Source organism: Procambarus clarkii, chromosome 3 (assembly GCF_040958095.1).
Source record: "Procambarus clarkii isolate CNS0578487 chromosome 3, FALCON_Pclarkii_2.0, whole genome shotgun sequence".
Taxonomy (NCBI): domain Eukaryota; kingdom Metazoa; phylum Arthropoda; class Malacostraca; order Decapoda; family Cambaridae; genus Procambarus; species Procambarus clarkii.
Window position 1 is genome coordinate 10271281 of NC_091152.1, and position 19615 is coordinate 10290895.

At 39.8% G+C, this 19615-nt stretch overlaps 1 protein-coding gene across 1 annotated transcript in view; it reads left to right on the top strand.

The window, feature by feature from the left end:
* The window catches only part of LOC123760153 (protein Star-like), a 164864-nt gene that overhangs the window by 94469 nt on the left and 50780 nt on the right, over positions 1 to 19615 (top strand). Inside the window, exons 2-3 of the mRNA XM_069329077.1 lie at positions 66 to 199; positions 4941 to 5152. Of these exons, the coding sequence (XP_069185178.1) occupies positions 67 to 199; positions 4941 to 5152 (345 nt within the window). The 5' untranslated portion in view covers position 66. The remainder of the gene's footprint in view (positions 1 to 65; positions 200 to 4940; positions 5153 to 19615) is intronic.

Consider the following 19615-nt stretch of genomic DNA (forward strand, 5'->3'; position numbering starts at 1 on the left):
TTTCATAAACTTAGTGTTACTCAAGTGACCAGTGGACAATGCTAATTGGAAATATTTGTCCACAGGATGAATCAATATCTCCAGAGAGGGTACTTCCGGAACTTGGTCCTCTTGCTCTTAGTATTGAGCGTTGTCACCCTTGTATACGAAATTGCTGTGGAAAAACCTCACTTTCAAAGAATATCGAGGTACATCTCAGGTAGGTTGTGATAACGTCCAGAGGTACATCTCAGGTAGGTTGTAATAACATCCAGAGGTAAATCTCAGGATGGTTTTGATAACGTCGAGAGGTACATCTCAGGTGGGTTGTGATAATGTCCCGAGGTATATCTCAGGTGGGTTTTGATAACGTCCAGAGGTACATCTCAGGTAGGTTGTAATAACATCCAGAGGTAAATCTCAGGAAGGTTTTGATAACATCGAGAGGTACATCTCAGGTGGGTTGTGATAATGTCCAGAGGTGCATCTTAGGTGGGTTGTGATAATGTCCAGAGGTACATCTCAGGTGGGTTGTGATAATGTCCAGAGGTACATCTTAGGTGGGTTGTGATAATGTCCAGAGGTACATCTCAGGTGGGTTGTGATAATGTCCAGAGGTACATCTTAGGTGGGTTGTGATAACGTCCAGAGGTACATCTCAGGTGGGTTGTGATAATGTCCAGACAAGTTCTATTACCTTTGGTAATGTACACGAATACTGTTCTTAAAATACTATTTCATGGTGGCAAACCTTAAGGCATATCAAGATATATGTACAGTAAGAGTATACATACAAACCATTTCGCTAAAGTTAGAAAGGAACAGGTGATAATCTAGCGAGAATTATAATATTAATCAGGTACCAAGAAAAAAGTAGCGCTTAGCGGTCCATTTTTGTTTGTTTGCAAGGTCTTTAAGACCCTGCGAACAAAGTAAAATAGACAAGGACTAGACTACCCAAAATGACAGTACTTGTAGCTACTCTGGATGAAATGTACAAAATATAGACTGTGCCCCCCCCCCCTAAAAAAAACACTTCACAATATGTACTAATGGAATTCGACACGACATAACAAAACTGGATCACACACTAACTTGTGCATCATTCTCGTTGATGGCTCCAGGAATCAATATCCCCCATGGTACTGACTTTGACCAGACCATATAGTTGGTGGTCTGGTTGACCAAGCTGTCCACAGTAGCAACTCTCACTTATGAATCCCAGCCCGGTTGATCTGCTAACTATTGGAGGTTTTATCAAGCACTCGTTTTAGCCACATAAAAGTTCATTTATTTCTGCCACTTATGTTTAAAGGGAGCGTTGAAATGACTTAATCTATATAAATATAAATAGAAATGTTTGTTTGTGTATAACCGCTAATCTTCGAAAGTTCTTCATCGATTGCTTTGAAATTTTTACACAACGTTCCATTCGCATCCGGCCACGTTTTTATATACATTCTATATAGATGTCACGTCTGTGACGGTAAGAAAACATGCTTTTTCAGAAAAACTGTGTTTTTTATGTGTTTTTCATGTGAGGGAAATCTTCGAGACCACTTTATCAACTTGCTTTGAAATTTTGACACAACATTGCATTTGAATAGGGGCGTCTTTTTATATATCTACTAATATACATGCCTCACCTGTGATAGGAAAAAACATGTTTTTTTTTAAACAGCGCCATCTGTTGCACATAATTGCAACATGCACGCAGTACTAAATACGTCACAAACTCCATGTGAATGTTTCCGATTGCATTGATAAATTTTATTTACATAGATTTTGATATATTTAATTTTTTATTGAATTATTTTGTGTGACATTGTGTAGAAATTGAGCTGTGTTGTTTACAATACCATTTATTTCGTAAGTGTAAGTATAGATGCCACACCTGTGACAGGTAAAACCATGCTTTCCTTGAAAAACAGCGCCATCTGTTGCATGTAAGAGCAACACACGTGCTATACTAATTATGTTACAATTCCATTTCATTGTTTCTGATTGCATTGATAAATTGAATTTTCATCGATTTATATTTATTTTCACTTTGATTTATTTTCACTTTGATTTAATTATTTTGTGTGAATTGCGTTGGAATTGAGTTGTGTTGTTTACCATACCGTTCATTTCGTGAGTAAAGTTTATTTTTTTTTATTTTTTCATATTTTCATTTAATTTTTAACTGTTTTTCCTATATTACAGTGATGGGAACATCAGATCACATGATGTTTTTTCATGTGATCTGATTTTTTCTTTTTGAAGTGGGTAGAATACCCACCCATTATACCCACTTCAAGACTCCGCACCAATATAAAAGCATCAAGAAATATGGGCCAATAGTCCCTTTGCAGTTACTTCCATTCTTCCCTTTAATTTACCCAATATATACCCATTGTTTCGTGTTCTGTCTTGTGTTGAAAGTTTTGTTCACATCATCCAAAACTGTTGTAACATTTAACCTCACCCAAATGCTGGTATATAATATGAAAGCTGTTTAAAATTATAGAAACACTAAACAGAGAAGAACTCTGTTTAGTGTTTGCAGGTTATAGTTGTGTGTGTGTAAACTAAAGTCTTTGGAGAGTTGATTTTTCAATTACCATCGACAGTGAAAAGAAACAAGAAATATTGAGAAAATTCGTGTTAGAATTATTAATCTTAATAATCTTCTTCTTCTTCTTCTTCTTCTTATTATTATTATTATTATTATTATTATTATTATATATACTATTATTATTATTATTATTATTATTATAATCTTAATAATAATAATAATAATATATATATATATATATATATATATATATATATATATATATATATATATATATATACATATATACATATATATATATATATATATATATATATATATATATATATATATATATATATATACATATATATATATATATATATATATATATATATATATATATATATATATATATATATATATATATATATATATATATATATATATATATATGTCGTACCTAGTAGCCAGAACTCACTTCTCAGCCTACTATGCAAGGCCCGATTTGCCTAATAAGCCAAGTTTTCATGAATTAATTGTTTTTCGACTACCTAACCTACCTAACCTAACTTTTTCTTCTACCTAACCCAACCTAACCTATAAAGATAGGTTAGGTTAGGTTAGGTAGGGTTAGTTAGGTTCGGTCATATATCTACGTTAATTTTAACTCCAATAAAAAAAAATTGACATCTTACATAATGAAATGGGTAGCTTCATCACTTCATAAGAAAAAAATTAGAGAAAATATATTAATTCAGGAAAACTTGGCTTATTAGGCAAATCGGGCCTTGCATAGTAGGCTGACAAGTGCGTTCTGGCTATTAGGTACGACATATATTATATATATATATATATATATATATATATATATATATATATATATATATATATATATATATATATGTATATATGTCGTACCTAATAGCCAGAACGCACTTCTCAGCCTACTATGCAAGGCCCGATTTGCCTAATAAGCCAAGTTTTCATGAATTAATTGTTTTTCGACTACCTAACCTAACCTAACCTAACTTTTTCGGCTACCTAACCTAACCTAGCCTATAAAGATAGGTTAGGTTAGTTTAGGTAGGGTTGGTTAGGTTCGGTCATATATCTACGTTATTTTTAAATCCATTAAAAAAAATTGACCTCATACATAATGAAATGGGTAGCTTTATCATTTCGTAAGAAAAAAATTAGAGAAAACATATTAATTCAGGAAAACTTGGCTTATTAGGCAAATCGGGCCTTGCATAGTAGGCTGAAAAGTGCGTTCTGGCTACTAGGTACGACATATGTATATATATATATATATATATATATATATATATATATATATATATATATATATATATATATATATATATATATATATATATATATATATGTCGTACCTAGTAGCCAGAACGCACTTCTCAGCCTACTATACAAGGCCCGATTTGCCTAATAAGCCAAGTTTTCATGAATTATTTGTTTTTCGACTACCTAACCTACCTAACCTTACCTAACCTAACTTTTTCGGCTACCTAACTTAACCTAACCTATAAAGATAGGTTAGGTTAGGTTAGGTAGGGTTGGTTAGGTTCGGTCATATATCTACGTTAATTTTAACTCCAATAAAAAAAATTGACCTCATATAGAACGAAATGGGTAGCTTTATCATTTCATAAGAAAAAAATTAGAGAAAATATATTACTTCAAGAAAACTCGGCTTATTAGGCAAATCGGGCCATGCATAGTAGGCTGAGAAGTGCGTTCTGGCTACTAGGTACGACATATATATATATATATATAAGGAAGAATTTGTGTATATATTTTGTGTTAGGTGAGGAGCCAGTTAGGTAAGGGAGCTGGTCGGCTGAGCGGACAGCATGCTGGACTTGTGATCCTGTGGCCCTGGGTTCGATCCCAGGCGCCAGCGAGAAACAATGGGCAGAGTTTCTTTCACCCTATGCCCCTGTTACCTAGCAGTAAAATAGGTACCTGGGAGTTAGTCAGCTGTCACGGGCTGCTTCCTGGGGGCAGAGGCCTGGTCGAGGACCGGGCCGCGGGGACACTAAAGCCCCGAAATCATCTCAAGATAACCTCAAGATAGGTTCGAACCCAGTGTAGTCCAGCTCTCCTGCTGTGGTACTCCCTAACTGGTATGTACTTCTGAAATCGACCTAGCCCAATCACTTGCTCCTGCATGTAAAGGAGATTTTTTCTTTTTACTTGAAAGATATTAAATTTTGTACAACGTTCTTGTAGTAATTCATCACCCACGCAATATTTTAAATCAATTCTTTTATATTAACTTTCTCGGGGTTGTGAAAAAATTTCAAGTTTGAAATGGTCTCTACATTCCTTAGTTCCTAAACAGAAGGACACTTACCTTAACCTTTCTTATTATTACATTTTTAAAAGTTGATCAAAATATCTACAGGGATAAGACCATATGTGGAGGAGGAGCGAGTGTTGACAGCAAAGACATTTGCAGGAGTAGCACAGGACGACCCAGCTCTGGTGAACTACATCCGTCACAACCTCCTCCAGCCGCCCTCACAACTACCCTATAACCTCGCCAACCCAGAGCGCCAGCATTTCTCTGAATTTGATCAGTCCAGCTACGCCGATAGTGAGATATTACATGGCATGGTGAGTATCATATCTAATGGAATAAGCTTTGTGTTAATGATGTGAAAAAAATTGTCAGACTCTGTCTATGGGACAATCTGTGTCATGTTTATCTATCTCATTTTGTCTTTTCATCCATTCTTGTTTGTTGTGCCTCATTCTAGCTTATAAAGCAACATGCATTTATATACTCTTAATATATAAAATGTACTCAAAACAGGCCAAAAAAATTTGCTCATATGGATACAAGGTAAAGTTTTCACTACATTACATATCTATGGTGAGTAGTGAGTACACAATGCTTTAGTATTATTACTGATGAGTGCATAAAGAAAATCCTCATTTATTTTATCTATTGGGAGAGTGGTGAGTAACTGCTGTTGAGATACTATCTTTAGGATGAATATTGAGAATATGTTGATATTATTCAACAATATTGGCGATCAGATGATATTTCTGCATTACATCACTAGTGGGTGTCGTGAGTTAACATATTATATACACCATAATTCAGAAATTAGTCGCAGGTATTTCTCCAAAATCATGAACGCTAACCATGGCGGCAAAATGTTCATATTTTAGACATATTTAGAAAATATATACAATAGCAGTTACAGCAATATTTGAAGAAACAATTACAAGAGTGAGGTGTAAGTGAGTGCCAGGTACCTGAAGCGTAACTCATCAACCAGTCATCCTACCAAACATCGCATTTTGATATATACTTTACCTAAGACCAAAAATCTTTGTTCTAGTAAATTATAACGGCTCATGAAACTAACGGAACATAGTGTCCAATTTTCTATTTTTTGTCCAAAGGTAAGTTAGGATAAGCGCACTCTAGTACGACAGTTCCATGACATAGGAAAATCTTTGGAGGACGGGCTGCACTGTGAGGAGGATAGACCAGCTGTTCAAGTAAGAGCGTGTGCATGCCAAAGAAAGAACAGGAGTGAAAGAAAATATATATATATATATATATATATATATATATATATATATATATATATATATATATATATATATATATATATATATATATATATATATATATATATATATATATATATATATATATATATATGTAGGGGTACCACCACTGGTTTAATTAAAGGGACCCACATCCTCGAAGAAGAAAATAAATAGTGTTCAGAGAAGACCTTGTGGATTCTCACTGAATACTTTAATCTTTTCCTCTCCTACCACCCCTATTATTTTTTTTTATTTTTTTTTTTTACTTGATTTTATTGCAATGCTACAGTTTACAGAAAACACACACTTATACAACAATATACCAATCAGTGTTCGAAGACCTCGTCCAGCTCCTCGGGGGTCGGGTGCGTACCCAAGATACAGCACGCATTTCCCCTCTGAACAGCGACACTGAGGCGCTGAAACATGAAACTGGCTACTCTTGGGTCTCTAGTCTTCCCAATGAGTTCCTCGCCCAGCTCCTTCAGGAACTTAAGTGCACATTTACCCCAGGCGCCCAGAGTCTCAGAGCCTATTGGCACGAACCTATAACAACGTTCTAGGTCCCTGTACTTGTTAGTTTTCTGGGTCTCCCTGAAGGTGGCCGCCCCGCCTCCCTCAGCTGCGCTGTAAGGTAGATAGGTATCAGCCAATGTGGATGCACACGTGTAGTCCCACACGACCTGTTTACCTTCCCTCCACGGCTGCAGGGTGACTCCATCTGGGCGTTTTTGGCTGTTGTCAGGTCTGCACAACTGAGGTTCCCTTTGTGCTGGGCATCCAGCTGAAGCCAAACTTCTCGTGATGATGTCATTGACTGCTTCATGTCTGGCAATCTTTCCCTTTGTCTTACGACAGATGAGACCATGGCTGCCGTATTGGTCTGCCCTTGCATGGCCGCAAATACACCGGTGCTCGGTGGAGATAGGGTCGTACCTAGTAGCCAGAACGCACTTCTCAGCCTACTATGCAAGGCCCGATTTGCCTAATAAGCCAAGTTTTCATGAATTAATTGTTTTTCGGCTACCTAACCTACCTTACCTAACCTAGCCTAACTTTTTCGGCTACCTAACCGAACCTAACCTATAAAGATAGGTTAGGTTAGGTTAGGTAGGGTTGGTTAGGTTCGTTCATATAACTACGTTAATTTTAAATCCAATAAAAAAAATGACCTCATACATAATGAAATGGGTAGCTTTATCATTTCATAAGAAAAAAAATAGAGAAAATATATTAATTCAGGAAAACTTGGCTTATTAGCCAAATCGGGCTTTGCATAGTAGGCCGAGTACGACGTTCTATGTTATATATGTCGTACCTAGTAGCCAGAACGCACTTCTCAGCCTACCATGCAAGGCCCGATTTGCCTAATAAGCCAAGTTTTCATGAATTTTATGTTTTTTCGACTACCTAACCTAACCAAACCGAACTTTTTCGGCTACCTAACCTAGCCTAACCTATAAAGATAGGTTAGGTTAGGTTAGGTAGGGTTGGTTAGGTTCGGTCATATATCTACGTTAATTTTAACTTCAATAAAAAAAATTGACCTCATACATAATGAAATGGGTAGCTTTATCAGTTCATCAGAAAAAAATAGAGAAAATATAATAATTCAGGAAAGCTTGGCTTATTAGGCAAATTGGCCCTTGCATAGTAGGCAGAGAAGTGCGTTCTGGCTACTAGGTACGACATATATATATATATATATATATATATATATATATATATATATATATATATATATATATATATATATATATATATATATATATATATATATATATATATATATATATATATTAGGCTTATATTTTTTCCTAATTCATTATGATATTATATATATATATATATATATATATATATATCTATATATATGTATATATATTATATATATATATATATATATATATATATATATATATATATATATATATATATATATATATATTTTTTTTATATGGGAAGGGAGTACCACCTCTAGCTGGAAGAAGGGGGACCCATAGCCTCGGAGGAAACCACGCATAACGCATTAGAGGGAATGTTTAGATCCCCTCCAATACAGTTTCTGTGTGCTTTTCTCCTACCACCCCCTTCCTTGAATATTTTTTGTGCTTTATTATGCATTTGATGTTTACAAGATATACATGGGTTGATACAAAAATAATAATGCAAAAAGGTGCTTAAAGGTTATGGATCTCTTGAAGAACACAACAATGGGAAACATTGATGAATGTCACAGACGGGTTCGATCATTGTTGCAAGTCAAACACTTCTTCGAATTCCTCTGAAGTTGGACTAGTGCCCAAGACGCAACAGGCATTTCCCCTCTGAATCGCAACACTGAGGCGCTGGAACAAGAAACTTTTTGCTCTCTGGTCTTTTGTAGCGCTGATCAATTTGTCCCCCAATTCCTTCAGGAACTTCAATGCACATTTTCCCCACGAACCGAGGGTCTCCGAGCCGATCGGAACAAAGCTGTAGCAGTGTGCTAGACCTCTGTATTTAATAATTTTCTGCGATTCCCTGAAAGAAGCAGCACCACCGCTTTCACGTGTGCTGTAGTGGAGGTAGGTACTGGCCAGTGTGGCAGCGCACGTGTAGTCCCATACCACTTGCTTACCATCCTTCCAAGGTAGCAAGGTGACCCCATCAGGGCGCTTCTGAGGGTCGTTAGGTCTGGATAAGTGTGGTTCTCTTTGTGCCGGGCAGCGGGCTGTGGCGAGGCTCCTCTTGATGATGTCGTTGACTTCTTCATGTCTTGCAGTTTTACCCTGTGATTTACGACATACCAGACCATGACGACCATATTGGTCTGCCATCGCAGTTCCGCAGATGCACCTATGTTCGGTGAGGATGGGGGCGGCAAGGCGAAGGGCAACTCCAATGCGGAGAGCGTCATGACTGAGGCGAGTTCCCAGGGCTGCATTGGGTACAGCAAATAAAAAATTCCCGGCGTGGGGTGCTGTTACCGCTAGGAGCCGGGCTTTGTTTTCAGCATCAGCGTTGTCAATCATTGCTGTGACAGTCTTTTCCATTATGGGGCTATCCCAGTGGGCCTGCTTGTGGTCTTTTGGGACTTGTGGTCGGGGTTGAGGGTGTGCAATGGTGTCCCATTGTCTGGCTGCTTCGATGAACGTTTGATCATGAGTTCCCGCTGTCTCTCTCATACGCTCTGGTAGGATCTGCCCTACCAATTCGTTGGCTGCTGTACATGAGGATAAGAATGCTGGAAGTGCTACCTCAGTTGCCTTTCGTATGCCTATCCCTCCAAATCTCACTGGTAGTGTTGCTTGGTCCCACTGACTGTCATCTAAATCTAGGTTGAGCGCCTTCCTGAATATTGACCTGAGGAGCTCATCATATTGATGTAGAAGTGGGTTGCCAAAAGTTGGTGCACACCTTAAGAAGTATGTTAGCCTGGGCAGGGTAAGGCACTTTGTGAGAAGGTAGAGGGCATCGTGGGAGTCCAAGTCCCCAATTCTCTCTTCCATCCTCTTTAGGTCTCTAAACTTTTCGTCAAGGACTGCAGCAATGGCATTGTGGCCCAGAGGTGCTCCGAGTAGTGTGCTGTCGGTAGGTTTAACGACTGAGGCTTCTGGTAGAACTGATTTCACTGCTCTAATGATTACTTCACTAGATGCAATAATTTCGCACTTGGAGGGGCTAAGAACGAGACCCATGGACTCCCCCCGTGTCTTCACCAGCTGTAAGTCTTCTAGCAGGGAATCTTGTGTGCCTGCCAGAGTGCCATCATCCAGGAACCAGATGTTGAGCTCGCTGGACAGTCTGGTTGTAATTTCTCGAACCGCTATGCAAAAGAGGAACGGTGCAAGTGGGTCACCCTGTTGAATTCCCTCTGCTGAGGTGACTTCATGTTTGCCAAACAGGAGGGTTGAGTCTTTGCTGTAGCCTGCTGACACAAACGGGAGAATGCTTGGGCAATGTTCCTGGACTGCAGTGAGGATTGCTTCCCTTTTGACCGAGTTGAAAGCGTTTTTAAAATCTAATTTTACTACTGCCTGGTCTTCAGTAAGAGAGCTAATGTAGGCTCGTGCAGCATGAGCCGCTGCTTCACAGCCTTGGGGGACTCCAAACCCCAGCTGGTTGGGTTGCAGCATGGTGGCTGCTTCCGTTCGGATACTTCTGACAGCAGCCCTTGCAACTAGGCGGCGAAGGGTATTACCAACGGCAATGGGTCTGATTCCTCCCCCCTTCTTTTTGAGGGCACATAGGGATGCACCAAAGAAGAATGGTTTGATTTCATCAGGGATTAACCCGGCGAGGCAGTTGTTGACAAACGTTGTGATTTCTGTCAGGAGCGCTTCTGCAGCTGGGCCAAGAACAGGGTTCACCATTTCCTTCACATGTTGAGGTCTTACCCCTGTGTAGCCTCCTGAGGAGCCCGGGGGAAATGAAACGATAGCTTTATAAACCTCTGACTCCCGGAGGACGAGAGGTTCCTGATTAGGGGCGAGCCTGACCTGTGGGGGAGGTCCACCTACGGCCCTGACGGGGTGTTTTTTCTCTCAGTGCTTGGGCTGTGGTTTCATCCCTGGGCAAAATTTTGTCCTCACTTGTGATTAACCTGAGTGCCCCGACTGTATTGCCCTCTTCAATTTTCTTGCTGACTTGGGTACCTAATTTTCTGTTGTCGCTGATTGTCGTACTTGGTCTGCCTCGGCGGTGTTTGGTGTGTTTGGGGAGGCGGACTAGGTTGTCAGCCCTCGGAAAATCCCTAATTGCTTTATTGACGGATGAGGCCAGTGTCTTGCCTCCTCTGTCTGGTACACCTAAACATGCATTGCCAAAAAGTAACAGATTGTGCCAGGCTTTGATGGTATCAGGTGCAACAAGGTTATTTGACCCTCTGTTGACTTTTGCGATGAGGTCCGTGTATTTCCCTGCAGCAAAAGGGCGAGAGGCCTTCGGGATGTGGGTGAGTGTCCTGGTTGACGTTGCTTTAATTGCCTCTAGCAGGTCGTCTGTTGCAATGTAATCTGTTGCGATTTGTACTGGTGCAACAGGCTCCTGAGTGCTGCCTCCTCCCACGGGAGGCCTCCCTGACCCAGGACAGTCACCATGCTGGCGTATGACTCTGGAGACAGAGTTGATGCTGACGATGTTCCCACAACCACTGCATGTGCCTCTCCTTTGATTGGCTTCGGGAGGGGTGAGCTGGCTGGTAGCGGCTTCTTCTGCCATCCCCTTAGGTAAAGTGAATGTCACCTTGCACTGGAGTATTTGTCTCTCCCTCCTGGCTGGGGGGGACGAGGTTGTCCCCTATACTATGCGTCATGTCTGGGCAGATGTCTGGGGTGGGTGGGCTCGTGGAGGTGGTGGGTGGGGGTTGGGAGGCTGCGCGCTGGCCCGGTCTGGGAGGGGGGCCGGGGAGGGAAGGCGCGACCACCTGATCGTAGGAGGTGGGGGCGGGGGAGCGGAAGACACTGCACCACACGGAGGGGGGGGGGGGAGACACTACACAGGTGGAGTGGTCGAGCGGGAGACACTACACTCAGGGGGTGGGGGGGGGGGGGGGCACTACACTCAGGGGGTGGGGGGAGGCACTACACTCAGGGGGTGAGGGGAGGGTTGATGTGGCACGTACACTTGGATAATTTCCTTTTTGTCACTAAACACTGGTGAATGTGTCCTGGCTCACTGGGCTCCAATAATATATATATATATATATATATATATATATATATATATATATATATATATATATATATATATATATATATATATATGTCGTACCTAATAGCCAGAACGCACTTCTCAGCCTACTATTCAAGGCCCGATTTGCCTAATAAGCCAAGTTTTCATGAATTAATGTTTTTTCGTCTACCTAACCTACCTAACCTAACCTAACCTAGCTTTTTTTGGCTTCCTAACCTAACCTTACCTATAAATATAGGTTAGGTTAGGTTAGGTAGGGTTGGTTAGGTTCGGTCATATATCTACGTTAATTTTAACTCCAATAAAAAAAATTGACCTCATACATAGAGAAAAGGGTTGCTTTATCATTTCATAAGAAAAAAATTATAGTAAATATATTAATTCAGGAAAACTTGGCTTATTAGGCAAATCGGGCCTTGAATAGTAGGCTGAGAAGTGAGTTCTGGCTACTAGGTACGACATATATATATATATATATATATATATATATATATATTATATATATATATATATATATATATATATATATATATATATATATATATATATATATATATATATGTCGTACCTAGTAGCCAGAACGCACTTCTCAGCCTACTATGCAAGGCCCGATTTGCCTAATAAGCCAAGTTTTCATGAATTAATTGTTTTTCGACTACCTAACCTACCTAACCTAACCTAACCTAACTTTTTCGGCTACCTAACCAAACCTAACCTATAAAGATAGGTTAGGTTAGGTTAGGTAGGGTTGGTTAGGTTCGGTCATATATCAACGTTAATTTTAACTCCAATAATAAAAATTGACCTCATAAATAATGAAATGGGTAGCTTTATCATTTCATAAGAAAAAAATTAGAAAAAATATATTAATTCAGGAAAACTTGGCTTATTAGGCAAATCGGGCCTTGAATATTAGGCCAAAAAGTGAGTTCTGGCTACTAGGTACGACATATATATATATATATATATATATATATATATATATATATATATATATATATATATATATATATATATATATATATATATATATATATATATATATGTCGTACCTAGTAGCCAGAACGCACTTCTCAGCCTACTATGCAAGGCCCAATTTGCCTAATAAGCCAAGTTTTCATGAATTATTTGTTTTTCGACTACCTAACCTACCTAACCTAACCTAACCTAACCTTTTTGGCTACCTAACCTAACCTAACCTATAAAGATAGGTTAGGATAGGTTAGGTAGGGTTGGTTAGGTTCGGTCATATATCTACGATAATTTTAACTCCAATAAAAAAAAATTGACCTGATACATAATGAATTGGGTAGCTTTATCATTTCATAAGAAAAAAATTAGAGAAAATATATTAATTCAGGAAAACTTGGCTTATTAGGCAAATCGGGCCTTGCATAGTAGGCTGAGAAGTGAGTTCTGGCTACTAGGTACGACATATATATATATATATATATATATATATATATATATATATATATATATATATATATATATATATATATATATATATGTCGTACCTAGTAGCCAGAACGCACTTCTCAGCCTACTATACAAGGCCCGATTTGCCTAATAAGCCAAGTTTTCCTGAATTAATATATTTTCTCAAATTTTTTTCTTATGAAATGATAAAGCTACCCATTTCATTATGAATGAGGTCAGTTTTTTTTATTGGAGTTGAAATTAACGTAGATATATAAACGAACCTAACCAACCCTACCTAACCTAACCTAACCTATCTTTATAGGTTAGGTTAGGTTAGGTAGCCGAAAAAGTTAGGTTAGGTAGGTTAGGTAGTCGAAAAACAAATAATTCAAGAAAAATTGGCTTATTAGGCAAATTGGGCCTTGCATAGTAGGCTGAGAAGTGCGTTCTGGCTACTAGGTACGACATATATATATATTCATATTAGGCTCATAATTTTTTTTCCTAATTCATTTATGATATTGTTTAAGTAACAATATCTAAAGAACTTAATTCATCTGTTTTCCTCCATATCTTCTGTTATATGTGTAATACATTTTTTTACCTAAACATTTTCTTTCCCTCCTGTTCTTTCTTTGGCATGCACACGCTCTTACTTGAACAGCTGGTCTATCCTCCTCACAGTGCAGCCCGTCCTCCAAAGATTTTCCAACGTCATGGAACTGTCGTACTAGAGTGCGCTTATCCTAACTTACCTTTGGACAAAAAACAGAAAATTGGACAAAAAACAGAAAATTGCTCTTTGGTGAACATGAAATCAGATCATGTGAAGGGGGTTCTGCAAGGGGATCCTCTTGCTCCCCTCTTTTTTGCTTAGTCTTAAAAGAAATCACAGAAAGCTTGTCCAGCGAGATCAACATCTGTTTTTTTGATGTTGGCACTATAGCTGGCACCGTAGACCACCTCTTGGCAGATATCAGGAAAATAAGGGAGCAAGAAGTAAGCCTGGGTCTTGTCCTGAACCCTTCCAAGTGTGAAGTAGTCTCCTCAAACCCAGACATCGTAGCTAGAATAATGTCTGCCTTGACTGGAGCCCATGTCATTAGGGCCGAGAACAGCACCCTCCTTGGAGCCCCCCTCTGGTCTAACGCCATTGAGGAGATCCTTGACAAGAAAATCGCAGACCTTAGGAGGATGGAAGACAGAATAGGTGACATCGATGCCCACTATGCTTTTTATCTCCTCACCAAATGCCTATCCCTTCCGAGGCTAACTTACTTTCTGAGGTGCGCCCCATCTTACGACAACCGAAAGCTTGAAGAGTATGATCTCTTACTGACCATGCTGGAAAAAGTTGTTAACCTCTTCCTCAACGAATGCCAGTGGAAACAAGACACTCTTCCTGTTAGGCTCGGTGGCTTGCGTATCCACCCTGGCATGGGACTATACTTGCGTATCCACCCTGGCAACCACATACATCAACCTCTCTGCCGGCACAGCAGGAGCCGCGGCAACACACAGAGAAAGCCAAAAGTCAGTCAAGTACAGGCAATTAGATCATCGGTACAACTTCGTTCCAATAGGCTCTGAGACCCTAGGCCCATTGATGGTTAAACAACCATTGTATGAAACTGTTTTATTTTAAGAAGCCCTAATTTGTCAAATAACATATATCATCACGTAGTCCATGTTTGGTGTATCATATTTATCAAATGACAACGAACTACATATGTCTGCCATATATGTAATGAAAGTGGGTCTGTATCTCTCTCTCTCTCTCTCTCTCTCTCTCTCTCTCTCTCTCTCTCTCTCTCTCTCTCTCTCTCTCTCTCTCTCTCTCTCTCTCTCTCTCTCTCTCTCTCTCTCTCTCTCTCTCTCTCTCTCTCTCTCTCTCTCTCTCTCTCTCTCTCTCTCTCTCTCTCTCTCTCTCTCTCTCTCTCTCTCTCTCTCTCTCTCTCTCTCTCTCTCTCTCTCTCTCTCTCTCTCTCTCTCTCTCTCTCTCTCTCTCTCTCTCTCTCTCTCTCTCTCTCTCTCTCTCTCTCTCTCTCTCTCTCTCTCTCTCTCTCTCTCTCTCTCTCCTCTCTCTCTCTCTCTCTCTCTCTCTCTCTCTCTCTCTCTCTCTCTCTCTCTCTCTCCTCTCTCCTCTCTCTCTCTCTCTCTCTCTCTCTCTCTCTCTCTCTCTCTCTCTCTCTCTCTCTCTCTCTCTCTCTCTCTCTCTCTCTCTCTCTCTCTCTCTCTCTCTCTCTCTCTCTCCCTCTCTCTCTCTCTCTCTCTCCTCTCTCCTCTCTCTCTCTCTCTCTCTCTCTCTCTCTCTTGCATATCAATAAAATGTAAATATATATGACATATATTTGCATTCATCAGTTGGGTTATAAACTTATGGAACCGGCTACCAGCCAAAGCTGTAAACGTCAAAACCTTCGAGCCTAACTTCAGGCCGGGCTCGGGGAGCGAAAGAACTCCCGAAACTCTCGCACTATCGAGGTATCCTCCGCACCATGGGCCTCCTGGCGTTTGTGGGTGTCACAGGACCCTGCAACACACACCCTTGCCTTCGCTTATTGTTCATGCCCGCTATCAGCAAACCTTTTTTATTTATTTATTTATTTAAAAGGACAAAGTTTGTACAAAAAAAAAATCTTAAATAGTTGATACATGCTACCTCCCACAATACCCAGAACCTGGAACGATTAACATATACAATTAAACAAACTAATTTCACAAGTAATAATTTACTCAACATAATAATATAACGCAAACTATAAACAAGACGCAATAGGTGCAGAACCGTACACATGCCTACGGTCCCGCAGATAGACAACCACAACCCATTAACCAAAATAAAATGAATAACAATATTATGAAGCAAGCATAGTGGACATGTGCAATCAGGCCCGCGGTGATGCAACACACTAAGATAAGGTGCAAGGTACGCAGGAGACATCCATACACAAGACCTTAACACGAATAAAGACTCTTAAGGTATTGTATGCACCCAGTCGTACATACAGATGCACATACATATGTACATACAAAGACTCATACAACAGAAATACAAACACCTTGTTTTTCATTATTATATACTGTACATATATACACAGTAAGTGCAGCATAAAAAAACTCACATTCATACAGGAAACACACTGATATAACACTACGAACCCGGAGGGAACAGATAAACAAATACATATATTCCGAAGAACCCAAAAAGATAAAAATATGCGCTTCCTCCAACTCATAATTTGAAGTAAAATGATCCATTAAACCCTCCCCAAGCAGCCAACGTAATTCCCAAATTGAGTAACGTAACTCATCCTCCAAAACCCCCAGCGTTCTATCCACAGTAAACCCCTCCCACCTCCCAACCCACACACAAAAAAGATAATCCGATAAAATCAAAATGAAAGTATTGTGGACCTTCTTACAAGGTGCCTCAAAGTCAAACATTAATAAGCATAAAGGATCAATACGAAACGCTGACCCACAGAAACGCACAATCGTGCACGACAACCAATCCACCAATTTTGCCCAAACTGTGCAAAAATAAAACGAATGAAATGCAGTCTCCATCCCACCACAAAGGTTACACCTGTCAGTATTCTTAATTCCTAATATCAGGAGCCGCTCGTTAGTCAGTAACGACTCGCGTAAATACCTGTACAGGAATTCACGCTTCAGTGGGGCTAAAAACTGCAAATTGAACCTTTCGCTACACCTCCATCCAATCAAAAAGAGGGAATGCCCCCCCCCCCCCCACTTTAGCGGCGATAAAAGGAAGCAACTTTTCATACCCCTTCCATGTAGGAAGGGGTTATCTTGAGGTTATCTCATGATAACCCTTTCCTACATGGAAAAGGCAAGAACCCCTCCACACGACAAAGCCTCTGAAGGACGTCAATAGCACAAGTATAAAATGGCGGCGAAATAAAAGCAATCTCCCTACAAAAAGGCAACCTCAACAAGGAACTAACCCGCATCGCACAATAATATAAACCCAAAGAGAGAACTCTGTCTCCCTCCAAGAGCCCCTTCTGGAACGTGACAATAAATATTGCCAAAGCTTTATTATAAACATCAAACAAACCAATCCCCCTCATGATTTTCGCAAAGTGTTGACCTACTCATAGGACGATACCTCCCATACCACAGGTAATGAGAGAGCCTTCGGACAGGTATGCACAACATACCAACCATTACCTTAAGAAAGACCCTTACAGTTAAGAATCAGCCCCCCCCCCTCTGAAACAGAGACAACCTCCTCCCCGACAAAACGAAATCAAACCCAAGACCACTGAAGAAACCGCTTCGCAGTTCTCCCGCAAAGACACTGCATATGATTGACACCACCTTATGCCAAGACTTAATTGAATACACAACCCAAAACCAGGAACCCCCCCCCCCCCATCCCCACAAACGTCTTTGAACGCCAGGTACCAAGCCCCATCATACAAGATTTCTCCCGATTAATCACCGCCCCTGTAGCCCGATGAAACAGAGCCAGTACATCCTGTACTTCCAGCACCGATGCCTCCGTGGAGTCAAACACAGACGTATCATCCGCATCCTCACAACGGAGACCAGCAAGCCATTCAGGAGAGGAGGCGGTACAATAAAATAAATTGAACGAAATGCCAAATACAGAGGTTCTGAAACATAACTAGCAGCCACTGACATTTTTTCCTTAAGGTGTCCTGCAAACATGTTACTGTCACTGTGCTCCTCTCGGGTGCTTGTGCCAGGTATCGACCTAGTGTTAGGAGCCTAAGATGTTTGTTACTTGTGGTGCCTGACGACTGCCCAACCTCCTTATTCAACTATTATCATTCATCAATAATTAGGCTTGTCCAGGTAGCCATAAATACTGTTAACTTTTATCCTCTAATGTGGACTTTAACTAACAGTTATGTTCATGTGGGATGCAGTTAATTTACTTATCTTATACTTTAGTTTGGTTTTGTGAATCATATTGTTGCTTTACCTGTTGCACTCTTTACTCTAATTAGGCTAGTTCTCAGCAAAGCCTAATTACAGTTTTTCATTAATTACAAATTAAACATTATCATTTAGTTCAGTTAATTATAATGCTAATTTATATAGCTACGTCCTATAATTTACTGATCATTTTACTTTTACTTATATTAGGTAGATTATACTTTTACTTATATTAAGTAGATTGTATTTTTACTAATATAACGTTGATTATACTTATATTAAGTAGATTATAATTTTACTTATATTAAGTAGATTATAATTTTACTTATATTAAGTAGATTATAATTTTACTTATATTAATTAAATATTTAATTAATTAATTAAACTATCTAACCCAACACGAGTATTAATCACCCTGCCCAAAAATGCCAAAACACTACCGAATTGTAAGATCCTTGTTACAAAAAACATCAGGAAAATTAAGGGGGGACCTTTGACAAGCCGCCAACCTCCTGTCATCGCCGAGGCCACTAGTTTTAGTGGCCCTCAGGTAAGTCTGGTATAGCTTTCACCGAAATGCCGAAGCATTCTCTACTACGGTGTTGGTGAGACAACCGATGACAGATGGAACTATCAGGGAAAAGTCCAAAGTAATTACGACTATAAAGTACTTGGAAGGGGTCAGGATAAGGGTTTGGGATTTGGGAAGGAATTAGTGTCCAACCACTTGGACAGTCGGGGATTGAACACCAACATGCATGAAGCGAGACCGTCGCTCTACCATCCAGTCCAAGTGGTTGAACCGATGACAGGATATGTATTGTTTGTCCATTAGAGTTGTAAACGTTTTACAAAGCAAATATCTTTTTGTTTAACATTTGTCATACGGCAGTACACATTGAGTATACAATACTCTTCAAAAGGCAACGAATTACACCCATAATATTATCTGACATTTGCCATATTTTTAAGCGTACTCTCTGTCTTTCTGCTTCTCTCTCTCTCTCTCTCTCTCTCTCTCTCTCTCTCTCTCTCTCTCTCTCTCTCTCTCTCTCTCTCTCTCTCTCTCTCTCTCTCTCTCTCTCTCTCTCTCTCTCTCTCTCTCTCTCTCTTCTCTCTCTCTCTCTCTCTCTCTCTCTCTCTCTCTCTCTCTCTCTCTCTCTCTCTCTCTCTCTCTCTCTCTCTCTCTCTCTCTCTCTCTCTCTCTCTCTCTCTCTCTCTCTCTCTGTCTCTCTCTCTCTCTGTCTCTCTGTCTCTCTGTCTCTCTGTCTCTCTGTCTCTCTGTCTCTGTCTCTGTCTCTGTCTCTGTCTCTGTCTCTGTCTCTGTCTCTGTCTCTCTCTCTCTCTCTCTCTCTCTCTCTCTCTCTCTCTCTCTCTCTCTCTCTCTCTCTCTCTCTCTCTCTCTCTCTCTCTCGTACTATACATACTATTACATACTGAATATCGGGGGTGTAATTAAGTCTTGATATCATTATTCGTATA